The 17,136-nt window shown below is 33.4% G+C and overlaps 2 protein-coding genes across 2 annotated transcripts in view; one reads left to right on the forward strand and one right to left on the reverse strand.

The window, feature by feature from the left end:
• Nucleotides 1-17,136, forward strand: part of LOC119604416 (protein sprint) — a 288,645-nt gene that overhangs the window by 16,781 nt on the left and 254,728 nt on the right. Inside the window, exon 2 of the mRNA XM_037956998.1 lies at nucleotides 6,280-7,694. Coding sequence (XP_037812926.1) covers nucleotides 6,280-7,694 — 1,415 coding nt within the window. The remainder of the gene's footprint in view (nucleotides 1-6,279; nucleotides 7,695-17,136) is intronic.
• LOC119604417 (N-acetylgalactosaminyltransferase 4-like) lies at nucleotides 1,284-3,633 on the reverse strand. The gene is made up of 3 exons (XM_037957003.1): nucleotides 3,036-3,633; nucleotides 2,159-2,930; nucleotides 1,284-2,096 (listed from the first exon to the last, which is right to left on the reverse strand). Exons 1-3 carry the CDS (start codon nucleotides 3,569-3,571, stop codon nucleotides 1,434-1,436), a joined length of 1,971 nt encoding a protein of 656 aa, XP_037812931.1. The 5' UTR covers nucleotides 3,572-3,633; the 3' UTR covers nucleotides 1,284-1,433.

Here is a 17,136-nt window from a genome sequence, read left to right on the forward strand (position 1 = left end):
CGATCCTGGCTGGAGTGATCTTCGTTGATAAAATGGAATTCTCTAAAATAGTTTTCAAAATCATTTTGTGCATCTTAGTGTGAATCTTTCAGATCTGAAAGCATTGAGCATAACGTTGAGCATTACGTTGTAATTGCTGATATCTAGAGGTGAAGTCAGTGAAGTTTCAATAACCGGCACTAGTCTTGGCGTGAGTGATCTTCATTGATGAAGAGAAATATTCATAAGTAACATTCGGAATCATTGTTCTTTTGTAAAACAAAAAATGCAAATCCGTACAAACGGGTTTCTGACCCTGGATTCGTCGAATGGAAAATATATATGTTAAGGGATTTAACCCTCTTCTGCCTTCTTTGATAGAACCCTTGATCAGAGTACAAAGTTTTAAATTTTAAATCTTCTTACAAATGTGAAAATAAAGGATAGTTTTTGAGGGAAACTTTTTCGGAAAATAATATTCAGAATGCTCTGCTCCTAACTTTCACAAAACTGAATTTAGACGTTTTTTTGCCCTTGATAGTTAAAAAAACATGAATATCAAAGCGCATGTCCTGATATAAGGACTAGATTGTTTAGACGAAGGAGAAGAATCGATAGAATACCTAATATGGGCTTGCACCGCTCTAAAAAGACGCTGACAAAGATATATTGGTTCAATTCTCTTTTTTTCATCAGGATACGTTTAAAGCTGTGCCATAGGATTCACAAGATCGCACCAATTGTGAAGGAGTAATATTAAGAGGTTATGAGTCAAATAGCGTCCGAGTTTTTTGAAAATTGGTTTAGCGCATGTCAAAACGTTAAGGATTAAATTTTTAGACGAAGAAAATTAATCGATACAATACCTTCTGATGTAATGGTATTGTTCTAATAGACCGCAAACGAAGATATATATATTGATACAATCCTCTTTTATGAATACATCTTTTAAGGATGTGTCAATGCCGAATCTAATCTAATCTAATTTGTTTTCCCTCGGGAACCACAGGATTCACAAGATCTCTCAAATTATAAAGCAATTACATAAAGCAATATCTATCTTACATATCGGATCTTAACAATGAATTTCCACTGTATTTTCAATTTATCCAAATCTTTAGGGTATTCCATAGTCGGACATATACTAACCAAAGTTTTTTTGCTTTGTTTTCTTTAACAGCCATGTTCAATATTTTGGGGCATTAGTACCCCATGTTTTAGTTGCACATTTTTTTGAAGTTTATCAAAATCTAATAAATAAACAGTTAATTCATACGAAAATGATTGATTAAAACAAGGTCAAAGAGGCTTTAAGAGTTGGCATAATGCAATATTTTAGATACATATTTTTTTAACAAAAATTATTGGTTGATAAAAACATGTGAAAACTTGAAAATATTTAAATACAATTAAGAAAATTTAATATTTTATGCTAAAAACTACGAGGGTTAACTTTAAAGATCAACTCCTTCATAAAATGTTTCCATTAATTCAAGATTAACTTTACCAAATAGCCATTTCATGCGGGGATTGGAATTATCACAAGCATTACCGCGTACTGATAGTTTGCCATTCTTTTCCACTGCCTCCAGGCAATTAACTCCCGCCTGGCCATGAACCAACCATTGGTGTTCGACATCATAGGCCCAGAATTGATTACCACCCATTTGATGACATTCCCACATTAAGACCGGTACATTGGGCTTAATACTTTGCACATCCAGACAGAGTGCCTTGTCGTGTAGGCGAACTTCACGTTTAGGGCTTAAAAGCCAGTACTGATTAGGCTGAGGATGTGTCTTATTTACGGCACAAGTGTAGAGACCCACTTTACTATTACTACCACCATTGAGAGTATCTAGGCAATAAGAGGGAAAGGCCTGGCTTTGTATAACACCGGAGGCATAATTTTCCTTTTCTTTATTTGGGTAATTAACCAGCAAATCGGGAGCAATTTCATCCAGAAACCATTGAAATGATTTGCATTGTAATGACTCCCTCAAGGCTTTCTGTTTCGTCAAATCACCGGTATCTAAATTTTCATAGGCAGTGGGATTACGGGCATAGAAATCATGTTTGTAATCATCCATCCAGACCTCAGCAACACGTTTGTGGTTCTAGATTTTGAAAACATTAACAATATTTTATGATTTTTTTTTTCATTTCTCAAATTACTCACCCTTGCCACAAAATTATAATCCCTAGGACTAGGTCTGGTTTCCATTGGTCCCCTAAAAACATGACCCACTCTCGAACAGGGCACATCAAATAACAAACCGCCACACATCCATATTTTAAAACTCAATTCATATTGTTCGGCACCCCAGATATCCAAACCCTCATCATAACCACCCAGTTCCCAAAAATATTCCCTATTAATGGCAAATAGACCACCCATCATAATAGGATTGGGATAAGGCTCGGTAGGATCGGCTGAGAATTCTGGTAATTGAGGCATTAACTTGTAAATCATATTCCAATCAAAAGCTCCCCTTAAAGCTGTCTTAACAGCTTCCCTATAGGCAAATGTGGCATGTTCAATAACATCCACTATGGGTGAGGTAGCAATTTTAGGATTAAGGGCAATTGGTTGTAGCAGAGGTGGCAACCAATTGTAACCACATTCTATGTGGGAATCAAAGAATACCAAAACATCACTGGTAGCTTGACGGGCACCAGCCAAACGTGCGCCAATCAGACCTGTACGTTCCTTTAAACGTATGATTTTTACTAAGTCGCCAAAATGTTGCGAGAGATACTGTTCCAGTTCTTCTTTCAAATACTCACGATCGCTGTAGTCATCTACAATGATGATTTCTTTTAATAATTCGGCTGGAGATCGCCTGACAATACTGTAGAGTGTGCGTATTAATACGGAAAAGTATTCATTGTAGAATGGTATGACTATACTAACGGTGGGTAACTGGGCCAAATATGATTTTGATAAGCAACTGTACGATAAGAAACAAAAAAGATATTTAACATAGTGATCGATATAAATATCACATTTCAAATAAATTTTGAAATTTCATAAAAGTTTTCCACTTCGAACTAACCTCTCATCTCTTACATCCGCCACTGAACGATTTACGGAAATATAATCCGATAGCAAAGCATTAAAACCATTTTCATTAGATAATTTCTTTTCCAATTCCAACAATGAATCATTTTTCAAATAAGCTGCCTCGCCTTGCTCTCCAATACCAACACGTTGCAAGTCTTCCATCATGCTTTCGAAATCTTCCCAATCTCTTATGGGTCCTTCGGCTTTTGGCAATTCAAAATAAGATTTATTCACTTTTATTTTCGGTTCTTCACGCATACGATTCCAATCCAAATGAGTCCAATTCTTGGGTATTGGAAATCTTTTTGGATGAGGCTGTGGTGGCTTTGGGGGACGTTCGGTAGCTGATTTAAAGGCATTATAAAAAGGTTCTGTTTTATTGTCGCCATTTTGATCTAAATTATCATCCTCTGTTTTTGAGGGTTTTTTTAAATCCAGTACCAACGCTATTGTTAGAGCTAAAAATAAAGCTGCCAAAGCATAAAATATCGGTTTTTGAGATCGTTTTTTCGCCACGCGTTTTTTCATTTTTATAGATTTTTTTTTTAAATAATATTCGAATTTGCTGTTTTCAGAGAGACGTGTACATTTAGACTGATGTGTTAAAATGTCTTATTTTAATTGTTTTACTTTTTAGAGGAATGTTTTATTTTTCTTAATTTATTTGTAATTATTTTAAAAGCATTTTGTTGTGTTTAAGTGTTTAAAGAAGAAGACATTTTTTTATGAAATATTGATAATTTTTTGGAACTGAAGTAATGACGTCTTTGTTTTATGATAAAAAAAATAGATACAATACTGTTAAGCAATTGCATTGACACTATTTGTGACATAATTTTCGAAAGAGATAATGAGCAGAAGAGAATAAACTTTTATGGAATTGATTCCAAAACGAGAAATTCTCAAGTTTTAAAAATTGAATAGTAACAATTCTGCATAAAAATCATTAGCTTGATTGTTCACCAAAATGTTCGATCGGTACTGATAACATCTCGTCTATAGTCTCGTCTATAATGTAGTCGATACTTCAGTCTATAGTATATAGTCTAGTCTATAGTCCAGTCTATAGTCTAGTCTATATTTAGTCTATAGTCTAGTCTATAGTCTAGTCTATAGTCCCTAGTCTATAGTATAGTCTATAGTCTAGTCTATAGTCTAGTCTATAGTCTTGTCTATAGTATTCTCTATAGTCTAGTCTAAACCCTTGTCTATAGTCTAGTCTAAAACCCTGTCTATAGTAGTCTAGTCTATAGTTAGTCTATAGTCTAGTCTATAGTCTAGTCTATAGTCTAGTCTATAGTCTATAGTCTATAGTCTAGTCCTATAGTCTAGTCTATAGTCTAGTCTATAGTCTAGTCTATACTATTCATAAGGTCTAGTCTAGTCTAGTCTATAGCTAGTCTAGAGTCTAGTCTATAGTCTATAGTCTAGTCTATAGTCTAGTCTATAGTCTAGTCTATAGTCTAGTCTATAGTCTAGTCTATAGTCTAGTCCTATAGTCTAGTCTATAGTCTAGTCTATAGTCTAGTCTATAGTCTAGCTATAGTCTAGTCTATAGTCTAGTCTATAGTCTAGTCTATAGTCTAGTCCTATAGTCTAGTCTATAGTCTATAGTCTAGTCTATAGTCTATAGTCTAGTCTATAGTCTAGTCTATAGTCTAGTCTATAGTCTATTCTATAGTCAAGTCTATAGTCTAGTCTATAGTCCTAGTCTATAGTCTAGCCTATAGTCTAGTCTATAGTCTAGTCTATAGTCTAGTCTATAGTCTAGTCTATAGTCTAGTCTATAGTCTAGTCTATAGTCTAGTCTATAGTCTAGTCTATAGTCCTAGTCTAGTCTATAGTCTAGTCTATAGTCTAGTCTATAGTCTAGTCTATAGTCTAGTCTATAGTCCTAGTCTATAGTCTAGTCTATAGTCTATAGTCTGTCTATAGTATTCTCTATAGTCTAGTCTAAACCCTTGTATATAGTCTAGTCTAAACCCTTGTCTATAGTCTAGTCTAGTCTATAGTCTAGTCTAGTCTAGTCTATAGTCTAGTCTATAGTCTAGTCTATAGTCTAGTCTATAGTCTAGTCTATAGTCTAGTCTATAGTCTAGTCTATAGTCTAGTCTATAGTCTAGTCTATAGTCTAGTCTATAGTCTAGTCTATAGTCTAGTCTATAGTCTAGTCTATAGTCTAGTCTATAGTCTAGTCTATAGTCTAGTCTATAGTCTAGTCTATAGTCTAGTCTATAGTCTAGTCTATAGTCTAGTCTATAGTCTAGTCTATAGTCTAGTCTATAGTCTAGTCTATAGTCTAGTCTATAGTCTAGTCTATAGTCTAGTCTATAGTCTAGTCTATAGTCTAGTCTATAGTCTAGTCTATAGTCTAGTCTATAGTCTAGTCTATAGTCTAGTCTATAGTCTAGTCTATAGTCTAGTCTATAGTCTAGTCTATAGTCTAGTCTATAGTCTAGTCTATAGTCTTCTAGTCTAGTCTATAGTCTAGTCTATAGTCTAGTCTATAGTCTAGTCTATAGTCTAGTCTATAGTCTAGTCTATAGTCTAGTCTATAGTCTAGTCTATAGTCTAGTCTATAGTCTAGTCTATAGTCTAGTCTATAGTCTAGTCTATAGTCTAGTCTATAGTCTAGTCTATAGTCTAGTCTATAGTCTAGTCTATAGTCTAGTCTATAGTCTAGTCTATAGTCTAGTCTATAGTCTAGTCTATAGTCTAGTCTATAGTCTAGTCTATAGTCTAGTCTATAGTCTAGTCTATAGTCTAGTCTATAGTCTAGTCTATAGTCTAGTCTATAGTCTAGTCTATAGTCTAGTCTATAGTCTAGTCTATAGTCTAGTCTATAGTCTAGTCTATAGTCTAGTCTATAGTCTAGTCTATAGTCTAGTCTATAGTCTAGTCTATAGTCTAGTCTATAGTCTAGTCTATAGTCTAGTCTATAGTAGTCAATAGTCTAGTCTATAGTCTAGTCTATAGTCTAGTCTATAGTCTAGTCTATAGTCTAGTCTATAGTCTAGTCTATAGTCTAGTCCATAGTCTAGTCTAAACCCTATAGTCTCGTCCATATTTTACTCTATTCTTTAGTTTATAGTCTAACCTATAATGCAATCTACTTTCAAAGTAAATTAAACAATTTGATAATTTTTGTCAATTTCAACGTTAAATACCTAAAATTAGCATACACCCAAATAATTCCAAATTTAATTCTAAATTTATTTCTTTTGTTTTCATTACAGCTTTTAAGCTCTTTGGCAACTGATTTGGATATTATGCTAAATGACCTAAGGTCATCGCCAAGTTCACGTCTGAGTTCAAACTCACACCATTTGCATACACGTTCCACAGCCACATACACACCGTTTGCCTTAAATATTGGCAACAACAGCAGTAGTAGCAATAACAGTCACAATACAACAAATCAAAGTAACAACTATTTACAAAATGCTGCAATACATAATAGTGGCAACAGTAATTATCCAGGGAACAATGAACAAAAAACCAATAGAGATGAATTTGCTGGAAATAATGGTGAATGCAGCAATAGCAGTAGCAATGACTACAATGACTATCGAACAAATCAAAGGCAACGCGAACAACAGCAGGAGTCACAACAACAGCTGCGAGATAATCAAACATCGGCATCATTATTAGTGACAGTGAAACAAGAAAAACTTAATCAAACTTTAAGTGCAAATTGTAATCAACAGCAACAACATTTCAATCAAAATCTAACAGACAATGGCAACTATAACAAGTGCCAACAACAACAACTGCATCAACATAGATTTAGTGATAGCAACAATAACAACAATAATAATAATTGTACTGCTGGTGTTGGTAGTGGCACCAGTGTGGGGAAAAGTATTACAACAACCGGAAGCCATGCCAACAGCACGGATATAAAAACAACAACAACTACAACACCAACAACAAAATCATTGTCTTCATCTTCAACACCATTCCAGGGATTTTCAACAGATGTTACTCGCATATCCAAACTACCATTGTATACGTATCAGCACAAACAATTGCAACAACCACAAACGTTGCACATCAAGTTGCTGCAACAACAGCAGGCCACAAAAGCAATAGCCTCACAAATCACCACCACAACGTCGGTGGCGGCCTCAACGATGGCGGTGGCTACAACGGATATACAACAAAATGTGGTCAATAAACGCACTCTCGCCAAGATGAATGATACTGCCGGAGGAGCAGGAGGAGGTAGGAATAGCACTAATAACAGCTACAGCAACTATGGCAAAAACAACATCATTGCCAGCAACGTTAGCGGCAGGAAAAAAATTAATTGTGAAAATGCCACCACATCTAAAGCCGCATGCACTAGAACCACCACAACAAATCCATTAACAACAACTTCGACATCATCTCTAGATTTTAGAATAAAATCAATACAATCATCATCGTCATCAACATCATCATCGTCAGCAACTACAGCAACTGGTAAATCTACTCATATTTATAAAATCAATTCATCATCTTCAACCTCCAGCAGCAGCAGAAATGCCACTGGTAGTAGTAACTCTACCAGTTGGTTGCAATCAACTTCAGCCTTAACGTCATCAGCATCTACATCATCTTCAGCAGCATCGTCAGCATCAGCCACAGCTTCATCATCAAGTTTTCTCAGGTGAGTAACACAGTTTTTGATTTAATTGTATATATCAGGGTTGGGAAATTCCGTACTATTGTAAATTTTTCTGTACTTTTTGACAACCGCCTTACTTTCTCCCCCACTACAAAAATAGATTTAGAATAGACAAAAGATTAATACAAAGACTAGTCCATACACTGATCCGTCAACTACTTAATGGATTAGTCCATAAACTAGTGAATAGTTTAGTGTATAAACAAGTTAATTGATTAATCCCAAGATTAGTCAATAGACTTTTCAGTGAATAGACTAGCGGATAAACTACTCCACAGACTATAGACTAGTCAAAAATGTAATCCATATACTAGTCAATAGTCTAGTGCATAGAATAGTCAATATACTGGTAGGTAGACTAGTAAATCGATTAATAGACTGATCCATATCCTAGTCAGTGAATTAGGTCATAGATTAATGAATAGTCTGGTATATAGTCTAGACCACTGACTAGTCCATAGACTTTATCATAAACTATTGAATTGACTATTCTTAAAAGACTAGTCAAATCTGGACCATCTTACTACTTAATGTTTAAGTCAATAGACAGTTTAACAGACTAGTCGATATTTTAGTCCATAAAATAGTCTATATTCTTGCCCATAGACTATTGAATAGTGTAGTCTATAGACCATTGAATAGTGTAATCTATAGACTATTGAATAGTGTAGTCTATAGACAAGTCAAAAGTCTAGTCCAAAGGCTAGTCAATAGTCTAGTCCATAGACTAATCAATAGTCTAGTCCGTAAACTAATATGGACTGGTCTGTGACTAGTCGATACCTTAGCCCATAGTCTAGTGAATAGACTACTCCATAGCCAAAAGTCCAGTCCATATTTAGTTCATAGACTGGTCAATAGGCTGGTCCATTGACTATTCAATCATTTTATCCATAGACTAGTCAATAATCTAGTTCATAGACTAGTCAGTAGTATAGTCCAAAAAATAATCAATAGTCTAGTCCATAGACTAATCAATAGTCTAGTCCATAGACTAGTCAATAGTCTAATCCATAGGCTAGCCACAGAATAGGCCATAGGCTAGTCAATAGTCTAGCCCATAGACTAGTCAATAGTTTATTCTATAGACTACTCCAAAGACTACTCTATCGACTAGTCAATTCATAGAAAAGATAATAGGATAGTCTATAGAATAGTCAGTAGGCTGATCCATCAACTAGTCAATATATTGGTCCATAGACCTGCCCAGAAAGTACTATTTGGAAATTTCAATTTTCCAACTCTGATACGAGGAAATACTCTAGTTTTTTTTTTTTGTCAATATCTCAACCCCTTGGTCATGGCTTCTGTGCAATGCAGGCATATTGGCCATAATTTTAATGCTGCTCATGCAATCAATGAATGAATGTGAATTGCAACAAATAGTTTTAGATTGATTTTTTTTTGTTTTGCGTTGTCTTCTCTGCTCTCTCATATCTAGTAATTGGGTTAATTTCATGCGCATCATTTTCTTGGCACTTTTATCAATAATTATATGATGTTTGTTGATTGCACTTCACTCTATTTAATTTATTTTTTTTAATTTAAAATGCAATCACGATAGATTTTAAGCAAAATTGTCATTAAAGTGTCGTAGCGTATAATTTGCAATATGTCGGTTGTACTATTTTGAACAATTATCTTTCTTAACTTATGTCAGATACTATATAGTTAGTACGTGTGTTAGTTTCCTTTAGCTATATGTGAGAAAGACTAAAGAAATAGTTACACTTGACATAAATTGCATTAAACGTTGCTTGCTCTGTTAGAATTCCAATATTGTTCACAGTTAAATGAAAGTTTAGTTGAATAAATTTCTTAAATTAAAGTTAATATAAATTGATATGAAGTCGTGATAAATTGTAAAAGCAAATTGCTTTTAAAGAGCTTGTCATCTATAGTTTATTTAGAGAGACTGTCACTTTAAGCAACTTCTAGTTTTTTGTGAAAATTCAAAATGCACTATTGGATAAAATACCGAAGTTAGTTTCTTGGAACAGAGGATGTAATTCTGTTACAACAAATCCGAATAAACACATATAGATCTCTAACGATCCTGTTTTTGCTCCTTTACCAGTATCTCACCTGGGGATCGAACCCACAACCTGCAGTCTGGCAGTCTACCGGAGGCACAAAAAGTATCATAAAGTTCACCATCTGGCGCATAATATTTCTAGTTCCTTCACTCCCTAATCATTCATATTGAATAAAATTAAACACCCTAATGATTCCTTCAATTATTTTTAAAATGAAAAACAAAGTCTGACCCCAAAAAGTATTTTGCCAAAACAATTAATCTATTCTAATGTCAATATAATCTTTAGAAAAAACATCATCTACAAAAAATAAGAATCTATTCATTTATAATGAAATGTTTCCCTCTACTTCGTATTATTTGTTTTATAATATTGATATTACAAACGTATTTCTCTAGTTTATCCTAACAGAATCTAAAATATCAAATTTTGTATTTTTGTAATTAATGTTTGGCGAACTGTAACCTACGAACTCTATAACAATATTTACACAACATGAACTTTTTAAATAAACTTTTGTTTGAAAAAAGAAAAAACGAAAAGAACTGAAAATTTTGGCAAAAGTTATAAAACATTTGTATGTATTTCTCTAAAATTTTGTATTATTTAAAAAAAAAGAATGACCACAGGATTCAATCAATAAACCACCATTTCAACTGAACAATTCATTTTAGTTTAACTTTTTTCTTATTTCACAAATTTTATTGTCTCTTTATGACTTTGTGTTGGTAAATTTAGTTGTATTTGTCTATAAATTTCTAATACCAACACATGTTTAATGTTCAAATATCCTTGTTTTTTGGCGAGACTTTTACCTTGTTTTAACAGCAGCTCTTGGACATATGTACAGACACAGACTAGAGCCGCAGTTCATAAAGATACACGAAACACACATGACCAACAAGTAATTGATGCTGACCCCAACAACCACAGCAACATCATCATTTTGTAACTCTTCATTTACTTTGGGTTTTCCTCCACCAACTTCATCTCCAAACCTTTTTTATTTTCACTCTGCTGTAATTTGGCCCTGAACCTGTAGTTTTCAAATGTTTTTTGTCTGTTTGTAATATGTTCAATTGGAAAAATGTTTACATGTATCTCACCTTCTAAACAGCAGGACTTTTAACCATATATTTGGTATCTTTATCTGTGTATTTATTTGTGTAAGTTTATGAGTATGAGTTTGTTTAAAACATGTCTGCTGTATAGTTTTCTATAAGATGAAAAATAAAAAAATAGTTCATAAAAAATTCATTTCAAACTACAAGTAATAAAACACTTCCTTTATGTAATCTTGGGTGGGGATAGAGTAGTATAGGAGCTGCAAATAAAAAAGTGTAGTTTAACACGAAACTTAAATTAAGAAATTCTTTAGGGTGAAGGCAACTAGAATTAAGCAAGATGTTAAGCGAAATTTTAAGGGTTTTCTTAAAGAAATAGAGAAATTGTAGCTTAAGAGAAGATTTTCACGATAAACTAAAACTAAACTAGAATTAAACTAGAACTGAACTAGAACTGAACTAGAACTGAACTAGAACTGAACTAGAACTGAACTAGAACTGAACTAGAACTGAACTAGAACTGAACTAGAACTGAACTAGAACTGAACTAGAACTGAACTAGAACTGAACTAGAACTGAACTAGAACTGAACTAGAACTGAACTAGATCTGAACTAGAACTGAGCTAGAACTGAACTAGAACTGAACTAGAACTGAACTAGAACTGAACTAGAACTGAACTAGAACTGACTAGAACTGAACTAGAATAGAACTGAACTAGAACTGAACTAGAACTGACTAGAACTGAACTAGAACTGAACTAGAACTGAACTAGAGAACTGAACTAGAACTGAACTAGAACTGAACTAGAACTGAACTAGAACTGAACTAACTGAACTAGAACTGAACTAGAACTGAACTAGAACTGAACTAGAACTGAACTAGACTGAACTAGACTGAACTAGAACTGAACTAGAACTGAACTAGAACGGAACTAGAACTGAACTAGAACTGAACTAGAACTGAACTAGAACTGAACTAGAACGAACTAGAACTGAACTAGAACTGATACTAGAACTGAACTAGAACTGAACTAGAACTGAACTAGAACTGAACTAGAACTGAACTGAACTGACTAGAACTGGACACTAGAACTGAACTAGAACTGAACTAGAACTGAACTAGAACTGAACTAGAACTGAACTAGACTAGAACTGAACTAGAACTGAACTAGAACTGAACTAGAACTGAACTAGAACTGAACTAGAACTGAACTAGAACTGAACTAGAACTGAACTAGAACTGACTAGAACTGAACTAGAACTGAACTAGAACTGAACTAGAACTGAACTAGAACTGAACTAGAACTGAACTAGAACTGAACTAGAACTGAACTAGAACTGAACTAGAACTGAACTAGAACTGAACTAGAACTGAACTAGAACTGAACTAGAACTGAACTAGAACTGAACTAGAACTGAACTAGAACGGAACTAGAACTGAACTAGAACTGAACTAGAACTGAACTAGACTGAACTAGAACTGAACTAGAACTGAACTAGAACTGAACTAGAACTGAACTAGAACTGAACTAGAACTGAACTAGAACTGAACTAGAACTGAACTAGAACTGAACTAGAACTGAACTAGAACTGAACTAGAACTGAACTAGAACTGAACTAGAACTGAACTAGAACTGAACTAGAACTGAACTAGAACTGAACTAGAACTAGAACTAGAACTGAACTAGAACTGAACTAGAACTGAACTAGAACTGAACTAGAACTGAACTAGAACTGAACTAGAACTGAACTAGAACTGAACTAGAACTGAACTAGAACTGAACTAGAACTGAACTAGAACTGAACTAGAACTGAACTAGAACTGAACTAGAACTGAACTAGAACTGAACTAGAACTGAACTAGAACTGAACTAGAACTGAACTAGAACTGAACTAGAACTGAACTAGAACTGAACTAGAACTGAACTAGAACTGAACTAGAACTGAACTAGAACTGAACTAGAACTGAACTAGAACTGAACTAGAACTGAACTAGAACTAAACTAGAACTGAACTAGGACTGAACTAAAACTGAACTGTTTTGGAGGGTTTTGGTTTATTTGTCTGTAGATTTCAAAAATCCATTAATATTTTTCTTTGTAAACTAAACATACTAAATCCCTTGAAATTCTCCACCACACGTCTAAGTACATTTACGTAGTCTTCAAGAACTTAAACCTTTTTAAACTCATATAGGATTTAAAATAATTATCACAAGGATACAGAAAATAACATAAAGTTATTACACAAAGGAGTTTAACTACTATTACTTCTACAAAATGAGGTTTAAATCTAAAACTACAACAAATGAAAGTATCCTCCTCCCCTAGCTCCTTGTAGTTACACACGTTTCTTAATATCCAACTAATTTTGTATATGAATTTACGTCAACAAATAAATTAATTAGGTAGATTTGTTTAAATATACCCATACTGAAGATGACGATGATGATGTTATAATAAAAATAATGACAACAATGTCGTCGACAACCACAAGCCAAACAACACCTGTAGAAATCCTAATTAATCCTGGGGTAAAAACACATCTTGTTAATAATGAAAACAACAAGAGCAACAATAAGGAATCATGTACTTTTTATTTTTTAGGATAATAATACAAAAAACTCTTATAAGCACAGACAAGGCAAGGATTACGACTAATGATAGTCATAATGTTAGACAGGATAATAGGGAAAAAGTAAAAGCTTTGGCAATAACGAATTTAAGATAGACAAATTATATGAATAACATATTTTGGAAGATTATTAACCACAGTATTTACCTTCAGCATTACTTAAAAGCACTTTTCTAATAACTGGATTATGCTATAATTTTAATGATATCGGTGAAATCATGTATGAATGTAATTCCCGTTTAGTTAATAATATATTTCTCTTAAAAAAGTTAATATCAGCTTTTTATTTGATTTTTGATTCTGCATATAGTATCAAACTTAGTATACACATTCATAATGCCTTAATTTAGTGTACAAAACCAGTTCAGAAACAATACTTTACCACTTATACCCCAGCTCCTAAGCTGGATAAAAAATTAAGCAACTTGAGATAAACTAATTTATAAAATGATCCAGTCACAAATACATGTAACATGTTACAACATACATACAAATGTGCTTTGGTGGATAACCTACCCCGACCAACATTATAACCCCAAACTCTTTAAAGCAGCAAATTTAACTACAAGCCTTTTTAACCCCACCAACCAGCAAAAAAATGAAAGTTGAAAGAAAAGTTCTTAATGTTTTTTTTTTGGCCAAAATGCGACCTTCAGAACAATATAAATATTAATTTTGTAATGGTGTTTGTATAGTAGTGTAATAAATAAACACCACCACTACAACGACAACCCAAACATATGAGGAAAAATGTACATAAATTTAGATGTATATGAGGAAAGGAACCAGTTAGATAAGCGCGAAGACATGGAGGAACTAGAAGAAGTAAAGAACTAACTGGACTAGAACTGAACTAGAATTAGAACTGAACTAGAACTAAACTAGAATTGAACTAGAATTGAATTAGAACTGAACTAGAATTGAACTAGAACTAGAATTGAATTAGAACTGAACTAGAATTGAACTAGAACTAGAATTGAATTAGAACTGAACTAGAACTGAACTAGAACTGAACTAGAACTGAACTAGAACTGAACTAGAACAGAACTAGAAGTGAACTAGAACCTGAACTAGAACTGAACTAGAACTGAACTAGAAGCTGAACTAGAACTGAACTAGAACTGAACTAGAACTGAACTAGAACTGAACTGAACTGACTAGAACTGAACTAGAACTGACTAGAACTGAACTAGAACTGAACTAGAACTGAACTAGAACTGAACTAGAACTGAACTAGAACTGAACTAGAACTGAACTAGAACTGAACTAGAACTGACTAGAACTGAACTAGAACTGAACTAGAACTGACTAGAACTGAACTAGAACTGAACTAGAACTGAACTAGAACTGAACTAGAACTGAACTAGAACGGAACTAGAACTAACTGTAACTGAACTAGAACTGAACTAGAACTGAACTAGAACTGAACTAGAACTTAACTAGAACTGAACTAGAACTGAACTAGAACTGAACTAGAACTGAACTAGACTGAACTAGAACTGAACTAGAACTGAACTAGAACTGAACTAGAACTGAACTAGAACTGAACTAGAACTGAACTAGAACTGAACTAACTGAACTAGAACTAGAACTGACTAGACTGAACTAGAACTGAACTAGAACTGAACTAGAACTGAACTAGAACTGAACTAGAACTGAACTAGAACTGAACTAGAACTGAACTAGAACTGAACTAGAACTGAACTAGAACTGAACTAGAACTGAACTAGAACTGAACTAGAACTGAACTAGAACTGAACTAGAACTGAACTAGAACTGAACTAGAACTGAACTAGAACTGAACTAGAACTGAACTAGAACTGAACTAGAACTAGAACTGAACTAAACTGAACTAGAACTGAACTAGAACTGAACTGAACTAGAACTGAACTAGAACTGAACTAGAACTGAACTAGAACTGAACTAGAACTGAACTAGAACTGAACTAGAACTGAACTAGAACTGAACTAGAACTGAACTAGAACTGAACTAGAACTGAACTAGAACTGAACTAGAACTGAACTAGAACTGAACTAGAACTGAACTAGAACTGAACTAGAACTGAACTAGAACTGAACTAGAACTGAACTAGAACTGAACTAGAACTGAACTAGAACTGAACTAGAACTGAACTAGAACTTAACTAGAACAAACGATCGAGTTTACTATGATTTAGCATTATCAAAATACCCGCGAAATACTAACAGTATCTTTAAGTAATGCAGACAGTGATGATAATTCACTACAAAGTTTTAGTCTGGAACTAATTGAGTGCTTACTTTTAGGACTAGTGTGACTTATCGCTATCCTCATTTGTGTATTGTAAGAGTATCGTATAACCCGCAAATATTTTACAAATGATGATGGTGAAAGGCTTTTTTTTTTGTTTGGAAAATAAGTTGAATGTGTTAGGAAAATTTGTATATGGCGCCATTTATTAATGTCACGCAAAACATTGTATACATGATGTAGTTTTTGTTGGTTTTACAAGTTTTTTCTGAAGAACTTTAACACTCAACACTTCAACTGTTTACATGAAACGCGTCCGTTTCGGGTTGATATACTAACAACGCAAGCATTAAGCGACCGTCGGATAATAAAATATAGGCTGACAGTATTTTATTAGATATGGCTATCATACTAAAGCAAAAAACGAATAGACAAACGGACAGACAGTTAGATATAACATATGAAACAACTTGTATAACTCTAATATTTTTCCATTCATAGTATGTCTGTCTGTCCCTTTAAATTTTACATTTGTCACGTTTGTCACTTTTTCCTACTACTATTTTGTTAGCCGAAATTTATTAGTATCACAAGCTAAATTTAATGCGTCAACTTGACGCTACTAAAATTCAAGAAAAAAGAGTGATATGAAAAATAACCGAAACTAAATATAAAAAAATATTTATATTTGTAATATAACTCGTATATTTGTTTTTTGGCATTAAGTAATCTTATAATTTACATGTTAAACATTGTACACAAATAATTTCTGTTTATAATACCATCATGTATGTGGGGCTAAGTGTGGGCTTCATAATTTTGTCTAGTTTGTTGTCTTTTGGCTCAAATGACATGATTATATCAACAACATATGGAGGGATTAAAGGAAAATGTTTGCGTTTATCAAGCAGTCAATATAATTAGCTTAAAGTCAAGAGTTTTGATGCTAACAATAGGGTGAGAGTTTTGTAGAAAATAAAATTTTTATTTAAGCAACAGGAAACGGATATAAAGGCTATAACAGCTTATTTGTCATGTAAAGAAAGTCAAATGATTAGCTAAATCAGATCATTTATTCTAGTTTGCTTATTCTTATTTTAAGTAAAACAATAAAATTTTTTGAAAAGTCGAATAAAATATGTTTTTTGTGAAATATATCATTTTCAGTGAAAAAATATTTTTTTAGTGAAAAAATTATTTTTATAAAAAAATTAATTTTTATTAAAAAATCGTATTTTTAGTAAAAAATTTAATTTTTAGAGAGAACTGAACTAGAACTGAACTAGAACTGAACTAGAACTGAACTAGAACTGAACTAGAACTGAACTAGAACTGAACTAGAACTGAACTAGAACTGAACTAGAACTGAACTAGAACTGAACTAGAACTGAACTAGAACTGAACTAGAACTGAACTAGAACTGAACTAGAACTGAACTAGAACTGAACTAGAACTGAACT

This window comes from Lucilia sericata, unplaced genomic scaffold, assembly GCF_015586225.1.
Source record: "Lucilia sericata isolate MDLA Ls3-8-SP2 unplaced genomic scaffold, ASM1558622v1 Contig000390F_arrow, whole genome shotgun sequence".
NCBI lineage: Eukaryota > Metazoa > Arthropoda > Insecta > Diptera > Calliphoridae > Lucilia > Lucilia sericata.